Source organism: Ptychodera flava, chromosome 10 (assembly GCF_041260155.1).
Source record: "Ptychodera flava strain L36383 chromosome 10, AS_Pfla_20210202, whole genome shotgun sequence".
Taxonomy (NCBI): domain Eukaryota; kingdom Metazoa; phylum Hemichordata; class Enteropneusta; family Ptychoderidae; genus Ptychodera; species Ptychodera flava.
The window spans coordinates 23,304,643-23,323,679 of NC_091937.1; the positions used below are offsets into that span (position 1 = coordinate 23,304,643).

Here is a 19,037-nt window from a genome sequence, read left to right on the forward strand (position 1 = left end):
ACGAAATCATACATTAAAGTTACTAAGTATTAAAAATCAAACTAAAGTCTCAAACACCTTTGCATAGTATTTCGGACTAGTGTTTTATTTGAATAACAAAAGCGCTTCAATAAAAACGCATCTCCATTCTAAGGAAAAACACAAAATATAATACGCATACAATGTGATGTTTTCATCCATGCGCACATACTTACGCAAGAATTTAAATGCATGCCTACATACCTACCTACCAACCCGCCCACATCTTAAAGCAAATGTTGTTACATTTGTATTGTATCTCGTAAACAATATGGTACCTGTGTCCTTCGCTATTCATGGGTCAAAAGTGAAATATAGTGAGGTAAACGAGGCTTGAAGCAAATAGTTTTATCTTTTGGTCAATTAGACCGTTTACAGTAGGTCATAAAACGTCACACTGTAACTTTTTCACGAAACCCGACTTAACCTTTACCCTGGTCATTGTGTTGTCTGAATAATATTTGGCACAACGGAAACGAACTGTACAACATCATTTCTGTTCTACTGTCCATATTTGCTGCCATCTGCAGTCGCTAGAGTTACAGGTGAGTAAAGTAACCCAGCATCGGATCAGTTTATCAATTGTCTGATCTTGAGCAGAGTGAAAAACAGGGCAAACTAAATGAAAAATATCCCTCAATCTTGTACTCTATCACGATGTGTTTCCGATTGAGAGTAGAGCTCGATGTTTTATGTTTACACCTCTACAGCATGACGCAATGGTCCGAGTTTGATTTGTCGTTCATGCTGTTAGGCGTCTACGATAACAATACAGAGAGCAATACAGAAACTACAGCACGTGTACGACGTCAATAGGTCTACTATAAGATGCGAAAATTATGACTACAGACTCAAACTAACAATAAAGCCAAAAGTGGTATCCTGATAATGGAGGACAAACATAACATGCAGTCATTCGCTGAGTTCTGAATATGTTGTGTAGTCAGAAAGTAGCACGAACAGGGGACAGGCCGCACATAGAGGTGTCTGGTGTACACAGACAACAATGCGCCATAAATTTTAAGGCAATAAGATTTTATGCTATACAGCATCAGCATTTTAGTATGGGAGCACACAGTCTAGCCATTTTCGACTTCTGACAACGACGACAAGGTCAAAGAGAGAAACTCCGACACTTCTTGTCTCGCTGAAAAGCTTCAACTAAAACTATTCAACTGTCTGTTTCGTCTTTCATAACGTTCAACACCAAATGGAAGAAAGTTTCTTACTAAGCAAATGACTCTTAAAATAAAAATGCTCATTGTGTTTACACAGTCGCTATAAGTACTCCTCTTAGCGTTTACTCAAACATGTTCTGAGCCATAGAAATATAACCTCTTCGAAAGTACTAGCCTAAGGGAACACGTGAAACTAACGACCTGCATCTAGTAAAAGAGTTCATCTAAATCTTAGTATGGGAGCACACAGTCTAGCCATTTTCGACTTCTGACAACGACGACAAGGTCAAAGAGAGAAACTCCGACACTTCTTGTCTCGCTGAAAAGCTTCAACTAAAACTATTCAACTGTCTGTTTCGTCTTTCATAACGTTCAACACCAAATGGAAGAAAGTTTCTTACTAAGCAAATGACTCTTAAAATAAAAATGCTCATTGTGTTTACACAGTCGCTATAAGTACTCCTCTTAGCGTTTACTCAAACATGTACTGAGCCATAGAAAGATAACCTTTTGGATTGTAATAGCCTAAGGGAACACTTCAAACGAACGACCTGAATCTAGTAAAATAGATCTAAATCTTAACGCACCAACACAGAATATACATTATGCACAACATCTGCAAGTACGGTTTCTGCTTTACCCCCATCTTAAACAGCAAGGAATACGCCACGACCAGCAAGCGTCTCTTCAATACGCACGCTCATACATATATAAATAAATCACGGAAGCTAGGAATAGTTGCCTTGACTCTTGGCAGCACTTGTAGATAGCAAAAGGTCATGACTTCGGAGGGCGCTCTGTTGCGTTTATTTCGCTGCCAACTGATCAGTAGTTTGTGGTACACATGTAATAATCCTTAATACGAAAGAACGAAAGTATTGTTGGTCGAGATAACATTTCCAAATGATGAAATGATGATTACAGCACCGAAAATCAAATACATTGCATAAACCTGCCGTTAAATGTTGACAGCGGCTACCATTATTTCCATGTGTAGCAATAACCTTTATGAACAGAGTCAGTGCTTGTTCTTCTGGCTCTGTACAAGATACACATACCATTCTGAGAACGCTTTCAACTTAGAAATAAACTTTCCCTTTCGAATGACAATCCTCCCTAAATGGTTGAGTGTGTAATGAATCCTTCCCCTTCTGATTCGATGTATCTCATTACCATATTTGGACGAATAACAGATTAAATCCGAGGTAAGAGAGCATCAAACCATCACCTATGTTGGCCGTGTATTTTCATACGCCGCACCTGAACTATCAAACGCTCTACCATTCGACATCAGATAATCCGCGAACTTTGAACTTTCAAAAGCAAACTGTGAACACACACGGAATTTTGATTTGTGTATTTGTAGATCTCTCCGAGAACATTTTTGAACCCAAGTCGAATTTTGCGTACGAATTTTCTAAGAAAAGCGCATTCTGCCCGAAACATGATTCCTAATTTGCAATTGGCTTAATACCGTATAGCAATCTTCATATGGAAAGAGGAAGACATAAAATTTTTACCTCTTCCATCAAAATTAAATCCCTGCCACCCTACCGCGCAAAAATTCAATTTATAGTCTCCGACCGCTTATTTGAATACATATTTCATTTTATATTATAATAAAATCCTTCAAAATGTTAAGTGTGCTAAAATGTACAAAAGCTTTGCGATCGTTGACAATCTCTGTCGATTTTCTTAATACTGTCAAAACCGTTATAGTATTCATAGCTCTGTCAAAGCAAAGGACCTTAATAGTATTTGTGAATGTTGAATATACTCCCCGAGTGCAATTCTGAGACACATCCTTGTCAATTTACTGTTAATCTAATAAATTATAATCATATGCATCACTAAAAATGGGCTAATCTTAAACCACTGTTTAATGATGAGAAAAGTAAATAAACCGAAAGGGGGTATTAGCATGTTTTTGTTTCATAATAATGGGCTGCAAAATTTGTAGCATTGGCTATACTAGTTTTATCCATTCCCAGTTCAGCATGTTGCACTTCGATGACGTCTTAATTCATTTGCTTGGAGAGTTTGGAACCTACCAGCAACGATGTTCGTTTTTTATCTTCCTTGCTGTTATTCCGTTGGGCATGAATATGTTCTCCATCGTTTTCATCATGGCCGAGACTTCCTCGTGGTGTAAGCTGCCCGAACCGAGCACGGAATGGTGTAGTAACTTGTCAATAAGTGCATGCACAGGGATTATGAAAAATCTGACCATACCAAAGGAGACGGTCTATGATGGCTGTAACATGGTGGAGACATACAGCCAGTGTTACCGCTATAATGTAAATTATGATAACATTTCTCTGCCGGCTGACATCAGTAACTCGTCAAAGGTCAAATGTGACAATGGCTACGATTATGATACGTCACAATATAAATCAACCGTGCAGCAACAGGTGAGGAATTTCGGTCAATCATGTCGGGAGATTTGCAGAACATTTTTGCAAGTAAACATATGAGCACATGACATAGGTTTTTTATTTTCCTGCACTAACGTTGATGTATTTCCGGTCAAAATTAGCTTGATAAATTGGTATCGTGTTCCTCTTTCAAACTGTGTCTGGGATTTTTTAAAATCTGTCCTACTTTTTATGTTACATACTCTGAAAGGTGTAAGACTAAGGATTAGTTCCAAGTCAGATAATTGTAGAATCATAAACAACGTTCTGGAGCCTAAAACAATAATCGCAGACATATTTTGGAAGATCGACATGACACCTTTTCATCATGTTAATTTCCACCGGATATATTTCAGCATTAGTGTTGGGATAGGCAAAACCTCCGTTTTTAAAGAGGTTATTAAAATTGACTGTCATTGTCATTGTGTAAATAGTTGTCTAGTAATACAAAACCTAGCATTTACTTTCAGAAAATATATACTTTAATGGGGTTATGAGCTTAATTTTCTGCGGATAGTTCATTGATTTGAAGAGTTCAATACTTGTCTTTAAATCTTAAAACGAGCTCTTGACACAGTCATATATCAATAATCTATCGATTATCCGAAACTTCGTACCTTTACTAGTCTGACGTTAAAGCTTGTTCGCAAAATCATGACATATGTGATAAAACATGTCTTCCTAACATTTTCATTATAGCAAAAGAAAATATCCGAAATCTTACTAATTCAAATAAAAAAAATCACGGACAGTTATTTTTTTCATTTTTCATACCAGTCATACAGTTACACATAATCTTACCTTCAATAAAGGTTAATGATGGATATACTTTGTCTTTTTTTGTTTTCAAAATGACTTCTGATATATGTATATATATATATATATATATATATATATATATATATATATATATATATATATATATATATATATATATATATATATTATTTCCCATGGTATTTTTCTCTATTTGACGTCATCGTATACGAGTGTTGTTCGCGGAGCCGTACAACTTCGTGCCGAAGGCGAGAAGTTTTGCGGCTCCGCGAAAAACACGAGTGTACGATGACGTCAAACAGAGAAAAATACCAAAGGATTATATATTTATCACATGGGCAGTCTTCTTATTTTTCTTTTGACGTAGGTGGATCAAAATTATTGTAACAAAGTGCATGAATTTCGTCGCGATTTATGTTTTATTTACGCGGATTACTTTCATTTAACGGGTAAAGCGGCCTGTCATCCAGGAGATACTTTCATTCATAAATCCCATTAAGTTTAAATTTTGATTCATCGAACGGTATCTGTACCAATCAGACATACGGATTCGGTCACGTGAGCGTGTCAATCATTGTCTCGCGTTGTCGATGCTAGGCAATTCGTCTACCGGCGGACATAGCTTTCGCCGCGCTAACGACGGATAGCCATAGTCATTTAGAATATTTACGAATAGATTTATGAAGTAAAATGCAACGACACGGTCGAAACAGTAATTCTCATTCTTAGAGATGCCGTGGCTTTTGAAAAAATCTCACAAGTTTTTGACCTTGGCGAGCGCGAAAGATTCAGATCGATGACACACATAGTAGGCCACATTTCATGTTTTTATATGGCCACAACGCTGCCGTCACCGGTCTCCGCCAGTGTCAACTCGGTTATCCCGATCCGGTCGTCAATGTTTACGTCAGATGGACTTTGGTGTTTGCAGTGACACATATCTCGCCCGTTGGTACCTTCAATTTTCATTACTTGACGGAAACTCTGTTCTGTAGTGAGTGTTGTCTGAGTCAACTTTCGAAATACATCGGATTCCACATTCCTTACGCTGCAGGTTTGTTTCCGAGCGAGAATTTTACGGAACTCTTTGTGTGATGAAGGAGATACGGGCCAGTTCATGTGATAAATATATATATATATATATATATATATATATATATATATATATATATATATATATATATATATATATATATATATATATATACTCGTTTGTAGGATATTACACACGTACCAATCTTCTGGTTCAAATAGTTTATTATAACAGCACAACGTTTCGTCCTAAAAGTAGGACTTCCTCGGGTGCTACAGATCAAAAAGTTTCAACACGGAGTAAGTCACAGTGATATTTAACGTACAAAAGTTACATGTCGGAGAAAATACTAAGTGACAGTATGGTGAAAATACAGGAGTTGTTTCTTACCTATCTGAATGGCTCAGATGTTCAGTGGCAATTGGGAGAATGTTTGAATGTGTATTTATAGTGTGGCTGGGAGGGCGCTAGTGTTGGAATTTGAATAAAGACAATGGGAGTAGCTAGCTGTGAAACCTGAAAAACCACAGTCGAACATATATATATGTATATATATATATACTTTTTGATTATGCAACCTTACATCATACTTTATCGGGGCGTGCTTTGAAGCCTAAGTATTTTTGCACGCTTCGATGAGCGATTACAATCGTTCGGTAACACCACCCCTCTATTGTAAAAATATTCAAAATTATTACCTTCTTTCGGTACAGTTTTACATTGTCCATTATACAGTGCCGCTGAAAAAAAAAATTTGATTTTTATTTTTAAAAGGTGAAGTTTGAACTTGGTAATATATCTTTTTCAGTTTGACTTGGTATGTGATAATGCTACCTTTGTCTCAGTTGCGATGTCACTGTATCTTGTCGGCATCCTCCTTGGGAATGTCGTGATTGGGATAGTCGTTGACAGGTAAGACAGCTACAAGAACATTATGTATTGTATGTTTCGCATTTTGTTACGATGCCAACTGACATGTTACGCAAGTATATTAAAGCATAGGCCACTGTAGCAAACACACCTGAATTAAGCGAAATTGTATTTTGTAGTCAGATTTGACTGAAATTTGGTCGACTCATTCGTTTTATGAATTTATTATTCAAGATTGAACATGACAAATAGTGACAGATGTTTTCCTGCCATAATTCATACATTTAAAGAGAGGAAAAATTTCAACTTCTAAACTCAAAATTTTATGATTTTTAGGGTTTTTTTCTGAATATTGTGAAAGCGTATCTATCAATCAACATAACATACACCATATCTGTAAAAATATTTGATATAGCTAATTAACATCTAAAACTATCTATGAAATTTAGAAATGCTTGATGTTTTCGGTTTAAGAAAAAAAATATTGCAAATTTAATAAGTTTGATATAGTGGTTGTTCTACGAGCAAAATTGCTATTTAAAAATTAATAGAAATTCGGTTTGAATACGTTTTCGTCTAGTCGTTAAAATATCTAATATTATGAATATGTGATTTTTGCGGGAAAATATCGTGACTTGCACGAAATTCTAACATTTATTCACTTGTGACAGTTGCATAAATTTTGTTTCTACACGCTGAGACATCTATTCTTGCCAACCCTCAGGTCGTTGCAATCTAAACTTCCTAAGCTTGATCCTAAGATACACTGAAATGTTACAATCTCATCCCTATGCCTTTAGACTCTTGTGTATTGTTTTATTAATTCACAATGATTTGGACGTCTTATACTTGGTACTTTATTTTCACTGCGACACTTCCTTGATGTGTACTCTAGAACATTTGATGATTATCTAAAGTTATTGCCTCGAACAAATAAAGCGATTACTTGGCCGTCTTGGTAGTAACGTTTTCTGTTGTTTCTTGTAAAATGTGACAGAGGTTCCTTCCAGCAATAATAGTATTCACATTACTAGTACTCTTAAATAGTACTTTGACAGGTACTGAACCCGTTCATAGTAACATGTAGAAAAAATGCGATTTTGTGGGGTAGGGTTGTAGCGCCCTCTAAACGACTGTCAGCTACCAACAAAGGGCGCATTGATCAGGACCCTTTTTGTACTTGCTCACTGTTATGCCCTCAACAGGAAAACATATAAAAGTAGGTACATCGCTTTTCATAATTACAGATTTGGTAGGAGGACACTAATAGTTGCATGTGGTATAATCTTTTCAATATGTGAAGTCATTGCTTCATTTTCACCGAATTACATCGTCTTTTGTGTGTTGCGATTTCTGGTTGGTTTTTGGGGTGCAGGCGTGTGGCTAGGTTGCTTTGTTTATGGTAAGTGTGATTTGTTGATCTTTATTACACTATAATACTATTCCTTATATGCTATCATTATTATTCAAATTTACCATATTAGGACCGTTAAATGCCAAGATAAAAAAGCTCTTAAAACATTTACTTTGACAGAACATTTCTTTAAACTTGCATTTTCTTGTTAAATTATACAATACCTCCCTTCCAAAACGACCTAATGGTAAAGAATCGTAGAGTCATATTTACTGCAGCGTTTCTTCAAGCACTTTAACTTTCGATACATTTTCCGGTACTTTGGGTCTGGTTGAAAATAGTTTCGCAGGGCAGGAGATCCCCAGTGGATTGTGCAACGGATTAATAAATGGAAAAAAGTGGAGAAGTACCCTGACACTGGTTATTTTGTCCAAACTGTGATGTATTGATTGCGTACGATGTTTCAGCTCCTTACGGTACATCTAAAGAGAGCGATACAAGTGTACATATCTCTGTATGCTTGTTCTCACTCATACCTTTTTCCATCGCCCGGTATCACCAAGATACGTTCCATAGCTTATCAGATACGTACTTTTCTGTAGGCTAGACATTTCTTTCGAATCCAGATTACAGTATAATGTTTATTTAGTCAAATCCACTTTTATCATTGGTGCTTCATCACCTTTTTGGCGATCCCTGCGATCGCCTTTTTCTAGTCTGTAAGAGGTTTATGGAGGTGTGATAGCGTTTTATTTCCCAATGAAATTGCAATATTGTTGGTAAATTTTCTGATGAGACAGTCTGGCACCAACGCAGGCCTTTAAGGCACACAAATTATTTCAGTTACAAAATGATGATGTATTTTACTAAAGTTCCATGCATTTCGCAATCTTCAGATTCGTCAGGGATGAATGAAACTTAAATAACAAATATTTGTACTTTGTACTTGAAGTACTTTGTGTTACCATCTATAACGCTCTTTTTTATATCAAGCACTGTCTTTTCCACGAGAACATCAGCATACTTTGGTATACATGAATTAATATGTGAATCCCTTGGTGAACAGTGGTAGCGAATACACAGAAAAACATGTCTATCTCACTACACTGACAGAATTCTTTGTGAGCATATCATCATTTGAATACCATCCATTCTGCAGTGACAGAACTAGTTGGACCTTCTAAGCGAGTACTTGTCGGAATGATCAACGCTGCATCGTTTGGAGTGGGTTACCTCTTGATGGTACTTTTAGCATATTTCATCCGCGAATGGTGGCTTCTTCAATTGATCGTCTCTCTTCCGGCTATTCTGTTGTTTACCTACTGGTGGTAAGAATAAGTTTATCGTTAATTATAAAGTAGCTATACGGTTTGATGATATTTTAATCATTTTAGTTCATAAACAGTAAGTATTTCCCTTTGTCTCATAACACATTGTCGACAAATGAGATCATGGCAAGGTTCTGTAGACGTCAGTGCTGAAATGCTGTATTGACGGCGAATACTAGAAAGTACGATAATATTATAGGTCGGGGGACGAAAAAGATACTGCCATTAATAGACAAAAGAATACTGGAAAACAACATTAAATAATTAATAATTCAGGATATATATATATATATATATATATATATATATATATATATATATATATATATATATATATATATATATATATATATATATTTATAATTTCGCGCCCCGCGCATTTCCGGAGCAATACTTAATTAATAAATAACACCTTATGTTGTTCTTGACAAGGGACAGGACTCGTTTGCAAATAAAGTTGTTAAAATTTCTGCACTACAAATGACGTGTTAATATGAGAGACCAAATGAAGCCAGTAGGCTACGGTAGACCAGATATGAACTGAAAATGCTCAAATGTTTCAGTATATTGCTTCTGTGTAAAAACTATTCAATTCTTGCCATTTCAAACTAAATCCATGTATTAAATTTTATTCAGATCCGATAAGCCGTTCTGGAGATATCGCACTCAAAGACAGACACACAGACAGACGGATATCGCTGCTATATTAGCCCACGTGTGCGAACACGTGAGCTAAAAACGAGCATTGAAATCTTCAAATAGGCAGCACATGACAAATAAGATCGACAACTTTGTTTTCCCTGTTAGCATCTCTTTTGTCTCGTATCCGTTCTCAAGTAAAATGCATTGGTTTTTGGTTTTATTCCTCGTGCCTAAGTAACAAATGTCTTGACAGGCTTCTTCCAGAATCACCCCGATGGCTCATTTCCGTTGGCAAAATGGAAGAAGCGGAAGAAATCATACGGAATATGGGTAGAGTCAATGGCGTTGAACTTCCGGAAAAGATAAGTGACCAGTCGTGGAATCCCCGAAAACAAAATGTTGACAAGGTGATCACATACTTTACTTTAATATCTTAAGCAGAAACATGCAAAAATTCGAAAAGAATATGTTTTAAAAAAACTATATTCACGTTCTAGGCTTTTAAAAATTCGAAAAGAATATGTTTTAAAAAAACTATATTCACGTTCTATACTGTATTATACCAGATGTTCTTGCACTTGACGGATTTAGGTTCACGAAAACAGAAACAAAGGATACACTTTCATAAGACATGCACAATATAATTTTGTGTAATGCAGTGAACTGCCCAACAATTAGTTTAACATGCCAAAATATATTCAAACGATTCAATCGCTTCATAAAGCTACGGAGGGCCCCATAACCAGCCATAGTGGGCAAACTGATCTAAACTTGAAGTTGCTTTTATGCAAATATATTGTCAGCTATCTTGTTATGATTTTAAACCAGGTTCACTCCAATGGTGATGCTGATGACTTAAGTCAAAACGGGGTTTTGGATTTATTTCGGTTACCGTCGATGAGGACAATGCACTTAATCCTCTGCTTTATCTGGTAAGAAACGAATAAAGTTCACAGCAGAACAGAGCTCATTCTAGAGTAAGGTGCCAAACAGAAGAATTATAACATTTCTAGTATCTAGTAATCTAGTTTCTAGTAATCAGTGTTTGCTGCACTTCCCTTCTACGTGTTTCATTTCCAAAGACTGGCGACACCTGATACACGTGCAGCTAGGCCACTTGTGAATCATAAACACATTGATCACCAGAAAAAAAACGTTGGTATCTGAGCTCATAAAATTGGCTTTTTGAATTCAGAACTACAGTTCATTTATGATATATATCTACAATATCTTAAACTTCCTCATTTGAGTTTAAAAGTTAGGTTGCCATTGGTGGTTGTTTTGATGATGTCTATTGTCAACGGCCTAAATATCATTTGATTTGAGTAGCTTCTCGGTATGACCAAAGGTAATTGCCCCTCTGATTGATACATGAAAGGCAATGAAACATTGGTGTCTTATCCGGTTTGTATTTGTTTTTGCATTGATATTTTAAGGTTCGTACATGCATTGGTTTACACAGGGATATCCCTGAATACGTCAAATCTTGGAGGAAATGATTACATCAGTGCTGCTATATCCGCTGCTGTGGAAATCCCCGCAGCTGTCTTGACTTTCTTCTTCGTTGAATCGCCAAGACTTGGAAGACGCCGATCAATGGTCGTTATGATGACATTCGGTGGTTGCGCCTGTCTTGTGACACCATTCATGCCCTCGTGTAAGGAAAAGCAGCTATAGCGATTCCAAGACCCTTTTTGTCGAATGTCCGGTGTAATTAACGACATAATGGACGAGCAACTTTTTTCACGTCTGTGCATTAATGATCAAACACAAAAGGAAATATAGATTGGTTACCTCTATAGCTAAGATAGATTCGTTTTTACATTATAGATCTTTCAGAGTTAACAAGGACATGTAATTACTGTAACTATGCTCCTTTGGAATTTAGAGTCACAGCGGAGCAAGTAGAAAAAATGTGTTTTCATACTCTCATTTCAATTCACGCGACAATGAATAACAAGGATGATACATGCCACAAGCCTATATCAATCTATAATGGTTAGCGTAAATTTTCGGTTAATAATTTATCTCTTTTTCCGTCAGGTGGAAACGTGATCTGGGCTGGAATATTGATTCTCATGCTTGGTAAAATGAGTATCTTGATGGCCTACAATACCATAAGCGTGTACGCCAATGAGTTGTACCCTACTCCACTCAGGTCTGGATTGAAAATATTGGATTTCTTAGAAGTGAAACTCTTTTCTGTTGTAAATGTAACCCTACGATTCAAAAGATTACTCATGCCGGTACCTTTTGAGGTTTAGACGTGGACTGGATGAATACTCACGTATCAGTGCTTATATTTTGAGATTGTTTTTACTGCTGATGCTGATGATGCTGATGACGCTGATGATGATGATGAGAATGACAAGGAAGGAGGAGGAGGAGGATTGTGACGTTGTTGTTGCTGTTGTTAATGATGCAAATAATCAGAACTAAATATTGTTATTGTTGTCATTATCATATTTATTCTGTGTGTATTAAACCAGGTCTAGTGGTGTTGGTATGTGTGCCATGGTTGGTCATGTAGGTAGCATTCTGTCTCCTCAGTTTATCGAATTGCAGACAGTATGGGCACCCCTAACATTGTTAATATTTGGCGTACTCTCTGTCATCGCTGGAATTCTGATACTACCGCTGCCGGAAACTCGGGGACAGAAACTTCCGGAAACAATGATGGAAGGAGAGAACTTTGGCAGGTATATCATAGCTATGGAATTTACTTACATGCAGTTGTCCTTACATGTTCGCTGATTTCTGCTCGTTTTCTTGCTACTAATCGTTCTTTTATAGGTGTTCTTTAATGTTTCTGACTTATGCCAAATTGAGCACGTATGTGATATTTAGATAAAACGTATGTAAACAATTTGACAATACTCCCCTATGAATGCGCATCTGAGTTAGAGTGTATCTCGAGCGAAGAACTCGTTTTCTTGCTACTAATCGCTCTTTTATAGGTGATCTTTAATGTTCCTGACCTATGCCAAATTGAACACGTATGTGATATTTAAATAAAATCGATCTAAACAATATAGCTATACTACCCTATGAATGCGCATTTGAGTAAGAGTGTATCACGTGAGGAGAATTCGATCCCAAAAGGTTTACAATATTTTGCTAGTATGGTGTTACTGTTAGTGCATTTTGGACCTTTCGCAAATGCAGCTTTAAACGTATTATTGTTGTGGCAGTCGCCGGTTTCAAGCAACATCAGCTTTGTACTAAAATACGTCAAAATTTGTAATCCCTCTAACATTTGTTATGGTAGTGATATCATGAAACGCCTTGAAGATATAATTATCAAAATAAGCTGGGCCAATTAGTGATAAAAGTAATGCGTAAAACTCAATCAGTTGTAACATTCGCTGTATCCAGTATCGTCTTACTGTCTACTTATAGCGTCATGTTTTACTTCAAACATATTGAAACTTGAGAACAGGAATTAAATATGCGTCATGTATATTGTTATCGCTATTAGAGTGTATTTGGCCAGACTAAGGTTTATTTGTCACCAATAAAATCAAAAAGTCTTACTCAAGGCAATTTAGTGACATGGTCGTTGCTTTATATTTCAACACGATTAAGAAAGACTGATAAAACATAATAGCTGGTTAAAAAACAATGAAAATATTATCAAAGGATACAGCTATACGCCCTTTACAGTATGTTATCTATCGACAATAAATAAAGTTAGAAAGGTCTCTTCAATTGTGATGGTACAGTCTGTTTGTGTTTCATCCAAGGCATTCTTCCTATTTGGCAATTGAATATGTAGTTTCTTATCTTGTAAATTCTAGACTGTGATTAAAAGATGAAATAAGGCAGTCATGTATTTGCGACGTCTTGCAAATTTCATCTAGTAACTGAGAGAATCAATACAAATATAATATATCTATTTCTGTAGAAAACGCAAACCAAGCGGGAGTGGAGATGAACAAACCAAAGACGAACATCAACTGGAGTTATCTCCTTCAAATGTTAATCTTATCGTTGAGCAAGAAACGGTTTTGGATGGATTGGACAATGCCATATGATGGAGTTTAATATCTTCTTTTGGTGTGCTTTGTAATTATCTTGAAGCCTTTGTAAACAATTTTGAATAGGACCCTACAATTACTTGTAAGCACTGTTACTTTGGTTGTTGAAATTAACATATATCAGATATGATCTCATGCTTTTTATTTTATATTTCAAGAATGTTGGTAAGAATAATGAAAGGTTACATTGTTTTTAGAACGGTGCCGTATAGTGTGGAGATAGTAACAGATTATACGTATTTGTACCGATGTCGTTTGTGTTATCTGCATGTAGGCCGTAAATGTATTTTTAAATGGTGAAAACAGGAGCAAATCATTAAAAAATATGATCACGTTGAAAATATTACCATGAAACGACAGGAATCTTATCTGATGAGTTACTACAAATTAAAAATCAGACTAAATTCATAAGGAGTTTGCGTGGTCTACATTAATATTTTTCGCATTTTCAAACACCTTAATATTTCAGACTTGTGTTTTATTTGAATAATAACAGCTCATAAATGAAAACGCATCACCACCGGTCTTAAAATAAAAACACAATATGTAATACGCATGTATGCGTGCATGCATGCGTGCATACATACTTACACACGTACTTAAATACCTGCCTACCTTCCTACCTACCTACCAACATCTTATTGCACATATTGTTTTATTTTTATGGTATCCAATAAACAACATGGTGCCTGTGTTCTTCGTTATCCATGGCTTAAAAGTGAAACAGGATGAGGCAGACAAGGCTTGAAGCAAATAGTGTTATCTTTTGTTTATTTAGACTATTTAAAGTAGGTCATAAAACGTCAATCCTTCTCACCTTTACACTGGGCGTTGTGTTGTCACTACAACATTTTGGCTCACGGAAACGAACTGTACAACATCATTTCTGTTCTACTGTCCATATTTGTTGCCATCTGCAGACGCTAAAGTTACAGGTGAGTTTACTAAACTTGCGTCGGATCAGTTTATCAACTATCTGATTTTGAGCAGAGTAAAACAAAGGACAAACTAATTGAAAATATCTCTCAATCGTGTATTCTACCACGATGTGTTTCCGATTGAGAATAGTGCGCGATGTTTTATGTTCACATCTCTAAAATTACTAGTAAAACTAAAGAAAAGACAGCACGGCGCAATGGGCCGAATTTGATTCGTCGTTCATGCTGTTAGGTGTCTACGATAATTACAAAGTTGCGACAGTAATGCAGAAACTACAGCACTTGTACGACGTCTCAAACTAAAACTAAAGTCAAAAGTGCTATCCCGACAATTAGTCCAGTCAATCTTAAACATTTTGGCACCTAACCCATCACAAACTGCAACAGACTTTTTATTTATATTCAGAATGCACTTGAGAGAGGTATCATTATCAACGTACTATACTTTTACTCGAATCTACTTTGACGAAATATGTATGCAAAAATCAAATATGGCTGCCAGTCATCTGACAATATAAAATTATTGACCATATATCACATGGTTAACAAGCTAAATCAAGTGATTTTAAAGTCTAACGTTACTAATTTAGCACAGGGAATCATTTTTGTGATATCATTTTTAACATAGGAACTTTCATAATTTGCATAAATCCAATACGGTTACCGACATTACATTTTCGCCCGTACATCACGTCATAAACAAGCTATTTCTATGATTTTTAAGCCACAGCACATTTCTTTGGCATTGACAAGCGATATTTTCGGTAAAATGTTTTACATGGGCGTTTCAGTGATTTGCATAGATCCAATATGGCAGCCAAAGTTCCTTCAAATTTCGTTTTCAGTCTTACGTAACATATAAAAACAAGCTATTTCAGTGATTTTTAAGATAAAATATATTTCTGTGGCATAAAAGAACATTTTTGGAGGTCCAATTTTTTACAAAAGCACTATTATAATTTGCATAAATCCACATGGCTGCCAAATAAATAGTTTCTAATATGAATTAGGTTTTGGTATATTTTTAGCACTAGCAATCTATCAAAAAGGAACTGAAGTCCTTAACTTGGACATTTATTTTTGAAGACACGGAAAATATCCTATGTCTATTTTAATAGATTTTTGGGGCACCTGAATGTGTTAAAATACTTCATAAATATACTGCATTTTGTACAGAACGTTTAGGCTTATTTTGAAACTAGTTAATAATTGTGAGTCATCTAAATCATTTATTTTCCTTGATAATGTATCATTGGATTCATTTGTGTAAGGCATTATTTGTAATTTTTATTGGTGTTTAATGCTATACAGTGACAAAGCATATAATATGTTTGTTTACTGTTTAAAAGGCATGTACAAAATGTGTAGTTTTTATTTTAGACTGAACTTTCTTATTATGGATGAATGTATCTTTAGTGGACCAATCACAGATGATAGGCAAGAAGTCATCACACATAACAGCAAAAATAGAATGAAGACAACAAAGCTGGTGTAAACACAGAAACGAAAATAATATGACAAAAACAACAAAATGCCACAATGCACACAAATTAAAACATAGCACTTTTTTACCACGCAAACTCACAAAGATTGAAAACTGCATGCTCAATAACGACTTAAAATTATTAAAACACATTATTCATCCCAAAGGAATCAATATTTTAAACAATACAAACAAATACGTCTGGAAGAAGACACTTTTATCTATACAAACTCAAAACGGACTCACGTACAACATATTTAATGAACATATTTAATGAACTTTCCTAATTGGGGATATATACTGGACTTACTCGATCAAAGTTGGCAAAACATGCTATGTACATTGATGATACCAGTCTTAAACAATATTGAAAGTCATTTCGCATTTCCATGTCAGTTAATTTACAATTTGCATATCTAATGAGCTTCACAGTTTGGCGTATTTAGCTTGAATGACTTGACCAGAGGTAATTATACTTGCTATATAAAGTTGTGATACAATCACAGAAGTCAAAGAAATTTAATGTTTTTATTTCAACTAATTACATATTCGTATACTTTATGACCTTTAGAATTATGTTGTGGTGCATATTGTTCATTATGATGATCATAAAACTTTCAGTGAAGTTACGAACATGTGGCAAAAGTTTAAATTTACACACAACTGCAATATATAATGAAACACGTGAGCATTTTCAGTTCATATCTGGTTACAGATGTTCTGGTTAGTTTTGTGTATAATTTAAATTCTTTGGGATGAATTAGGTGTTTGAAATAATTTTAAGCCTTTGTTAAGCATGCAGTTTTAAAATGTTTATTTTGTTTTGTGATAAGTTTGTTTTGAATCTGACATCTTTTGCAACGGTGCTGTTTTAATTTGTGTGTATTGAGGCATTTTCATGTAATTTTGTCATATTATTATTTGTTTCTGTGATATGATTGTTTTGTTGTATTCATTATGATTTTGCTATTATGTGTGATCCCTTCCTGTCTAGCGCCTATCATCTGGGGTAATCTACTTAGGATAATCTCATCCAAAATGAGGTGGTTCTGTTTGATTAAACAAGCAAACATTTTGTACACGTCTTTTTAATAGTAAACATGACAGATTTCATTTTTTGTCAGAGTATGGTATTAAAAAACAATACCAGTCACAGATAATGCACCACACAAATAGAGCCAATGTTATTTTAAGAGAGTTCATAAATGATTTAGATGATTTACGATGATTAACAGGTGTCATTACGATATAATAGACCATGTTCCGAACCGCGCGAGACATTCCGAGATATCGCGAGAATATGTGGTTCGCAGTGGACGTGTTCTCGCAACACAGGACAAACTGCGTAAAACAGGACAAGTCGCTAATTACGTGAAACACTGCATAAAGTATATGAAGTTGCAATCTTTGCTCAGTTCTGCACTTTTTCTAGTTCCATACAAAGTTTGACTTGTATTACTAAGCTGGAAACCTGTTTCTACGGGCATGTATTAAAGTCTCGCGAGATCTCGCAATCAGCAGAACATCATCTATTAAAATCGCATGACTTTCTAACATGTTAACCCCTTGACTACCAAGGCCAATGTATTCCTATATACCAGGCCCCTTATGTAAATATTGATAAAATCTTGGGTGTTGTCATTGCATGAACACTGCTTAGAGTAAAAATTAAGTAAGTACCAATAAACCATATATTTTCTGATTCAGCATGAAATTTCCCACTTTTTCATACATAAGTTTTGTATTTCCAGGTCACGTGACTGATCACATGACACATCATGTGACCAGAGTTGGCAAAGAATATGAATATTTGAAGCATCATGACGTGTTTTGAATCCATAAAATGACGCAAATTTGAATACAGTTGTAATTTCATGGCATTGTCTTTACATATATGTAATAATTACTATCCTTTACTTTATTTATAGATGTACGTATTTAAGAGACCAGTCATGTGACCAGTCATATTGATAATATGGCTGCTATAAAATTTCACGGTCACGTGACTGGAGCCAAAGTGACAGGTCACACGTTCATGTCGCTCTGAGAAAAACACTTTCTGACGACTTATATCCCAGCTATCGATTTCGAAATTCAACTGAGTAATCGTATTTGAGATGGGTCTAGACATTTGTGCGTGGAGAATACGGATAGGTTGTTTCATTCAGCCAAAAAACTGGAGAAGTGTGTCCATCGAGTTCTACTGCCCGACAACAACTTGGACCTATGCAAATGAGCTGGTGTACCGCCTCATAGCATGCTGTTTGGTATGTACGTTCACTGTTATTGGTGCGAGTTTATTGACACAGTCATCAAATCTCTACTTTCTGTGGTTAGAAGATTCTGGAAGACTGATGCTAACAAACCGAAACAACTGCCATATGATTTTGCCGTTTGAAACTTGTTTTGAGTCATGTAGCTTCGAAAGTCCAACAACAAAATGGTCCTGCTTCCAGGTGCAGAGCGTGTCGTCACATATTTGTACAATTGCGGACAATTCACACGTCGATCGGCCGTTTGTCGTACGATTTGCTGCAACTAGCCGGTGACATCGAGCTAAATCCAGGGCCACAAAAGGACATTGTTCAAGCTATGGAATCATTGAAGGAGGAAATACTCAAAGAAATGAGAAATACGGGAAGAGAGCTGAGACAAGAAATGCAGGACTTGAAAAATACACAAGCAGAACTGAAAACGTCTTGTTTGGATCTGAAGAACGAATTCACTGATGTTAAAAGAAATGTCCAATCAATGCGGTCAGAAATAAATGAAATGAAAGAAGAAAATCGTGTTACTGGATATGATCTGGCCGCCGTTTCACAAAAGCTCGATGAGATATCTGAAAGACTGGATAGTCTCGAAGATGACACAGATAGACTTGAGTCCTTCTCTAGAAGAGACAATATCAGATTGTATGGTATACAAGAAGAACAAGGTGAGAGTTTCGATCAGTGTAAGAGTAAAG

At 35.8% G+C, this 19,037-nt stretch overlaps 1 protein-coding gene across 1 annotated transcript; it reads left to right on the plus strand.

Annotated features, from left to right (window-relative positions):
- Positions 1-483: 483 nt before the first annotated feature.
- On the plus strand, positions 484-14,236 carry LOC139141452 (organic cation transporter protein-like). The gene is made up of 10 exons (XM_070711064.1): positions 484-563; positions 6,229-6,332; positions 7,538-7,692; positions 8,804-8,972; positions 9,868-10,021; positions 10,443-10,546; positions 11,051-11,271; positions 11,658-11,772; positions 12,104-12,313; positions 13,519-14,236. The coding sequence occupies exons 2-10, from the start codon at positions 6,271-6,273 to the stop codon at positions 13,646-13,648; spliced, it is 1,320 nt and encodes a 439-aa protein (XP_070567165.1). The 5' UTR covers positions 484-563; positions 6,229-6,270; the 3' UTR covers positions 13,649-14,236.
- The last annotated feature ends 4,801 nt before the right edge of the window (positions 14,237-19,037 follow it).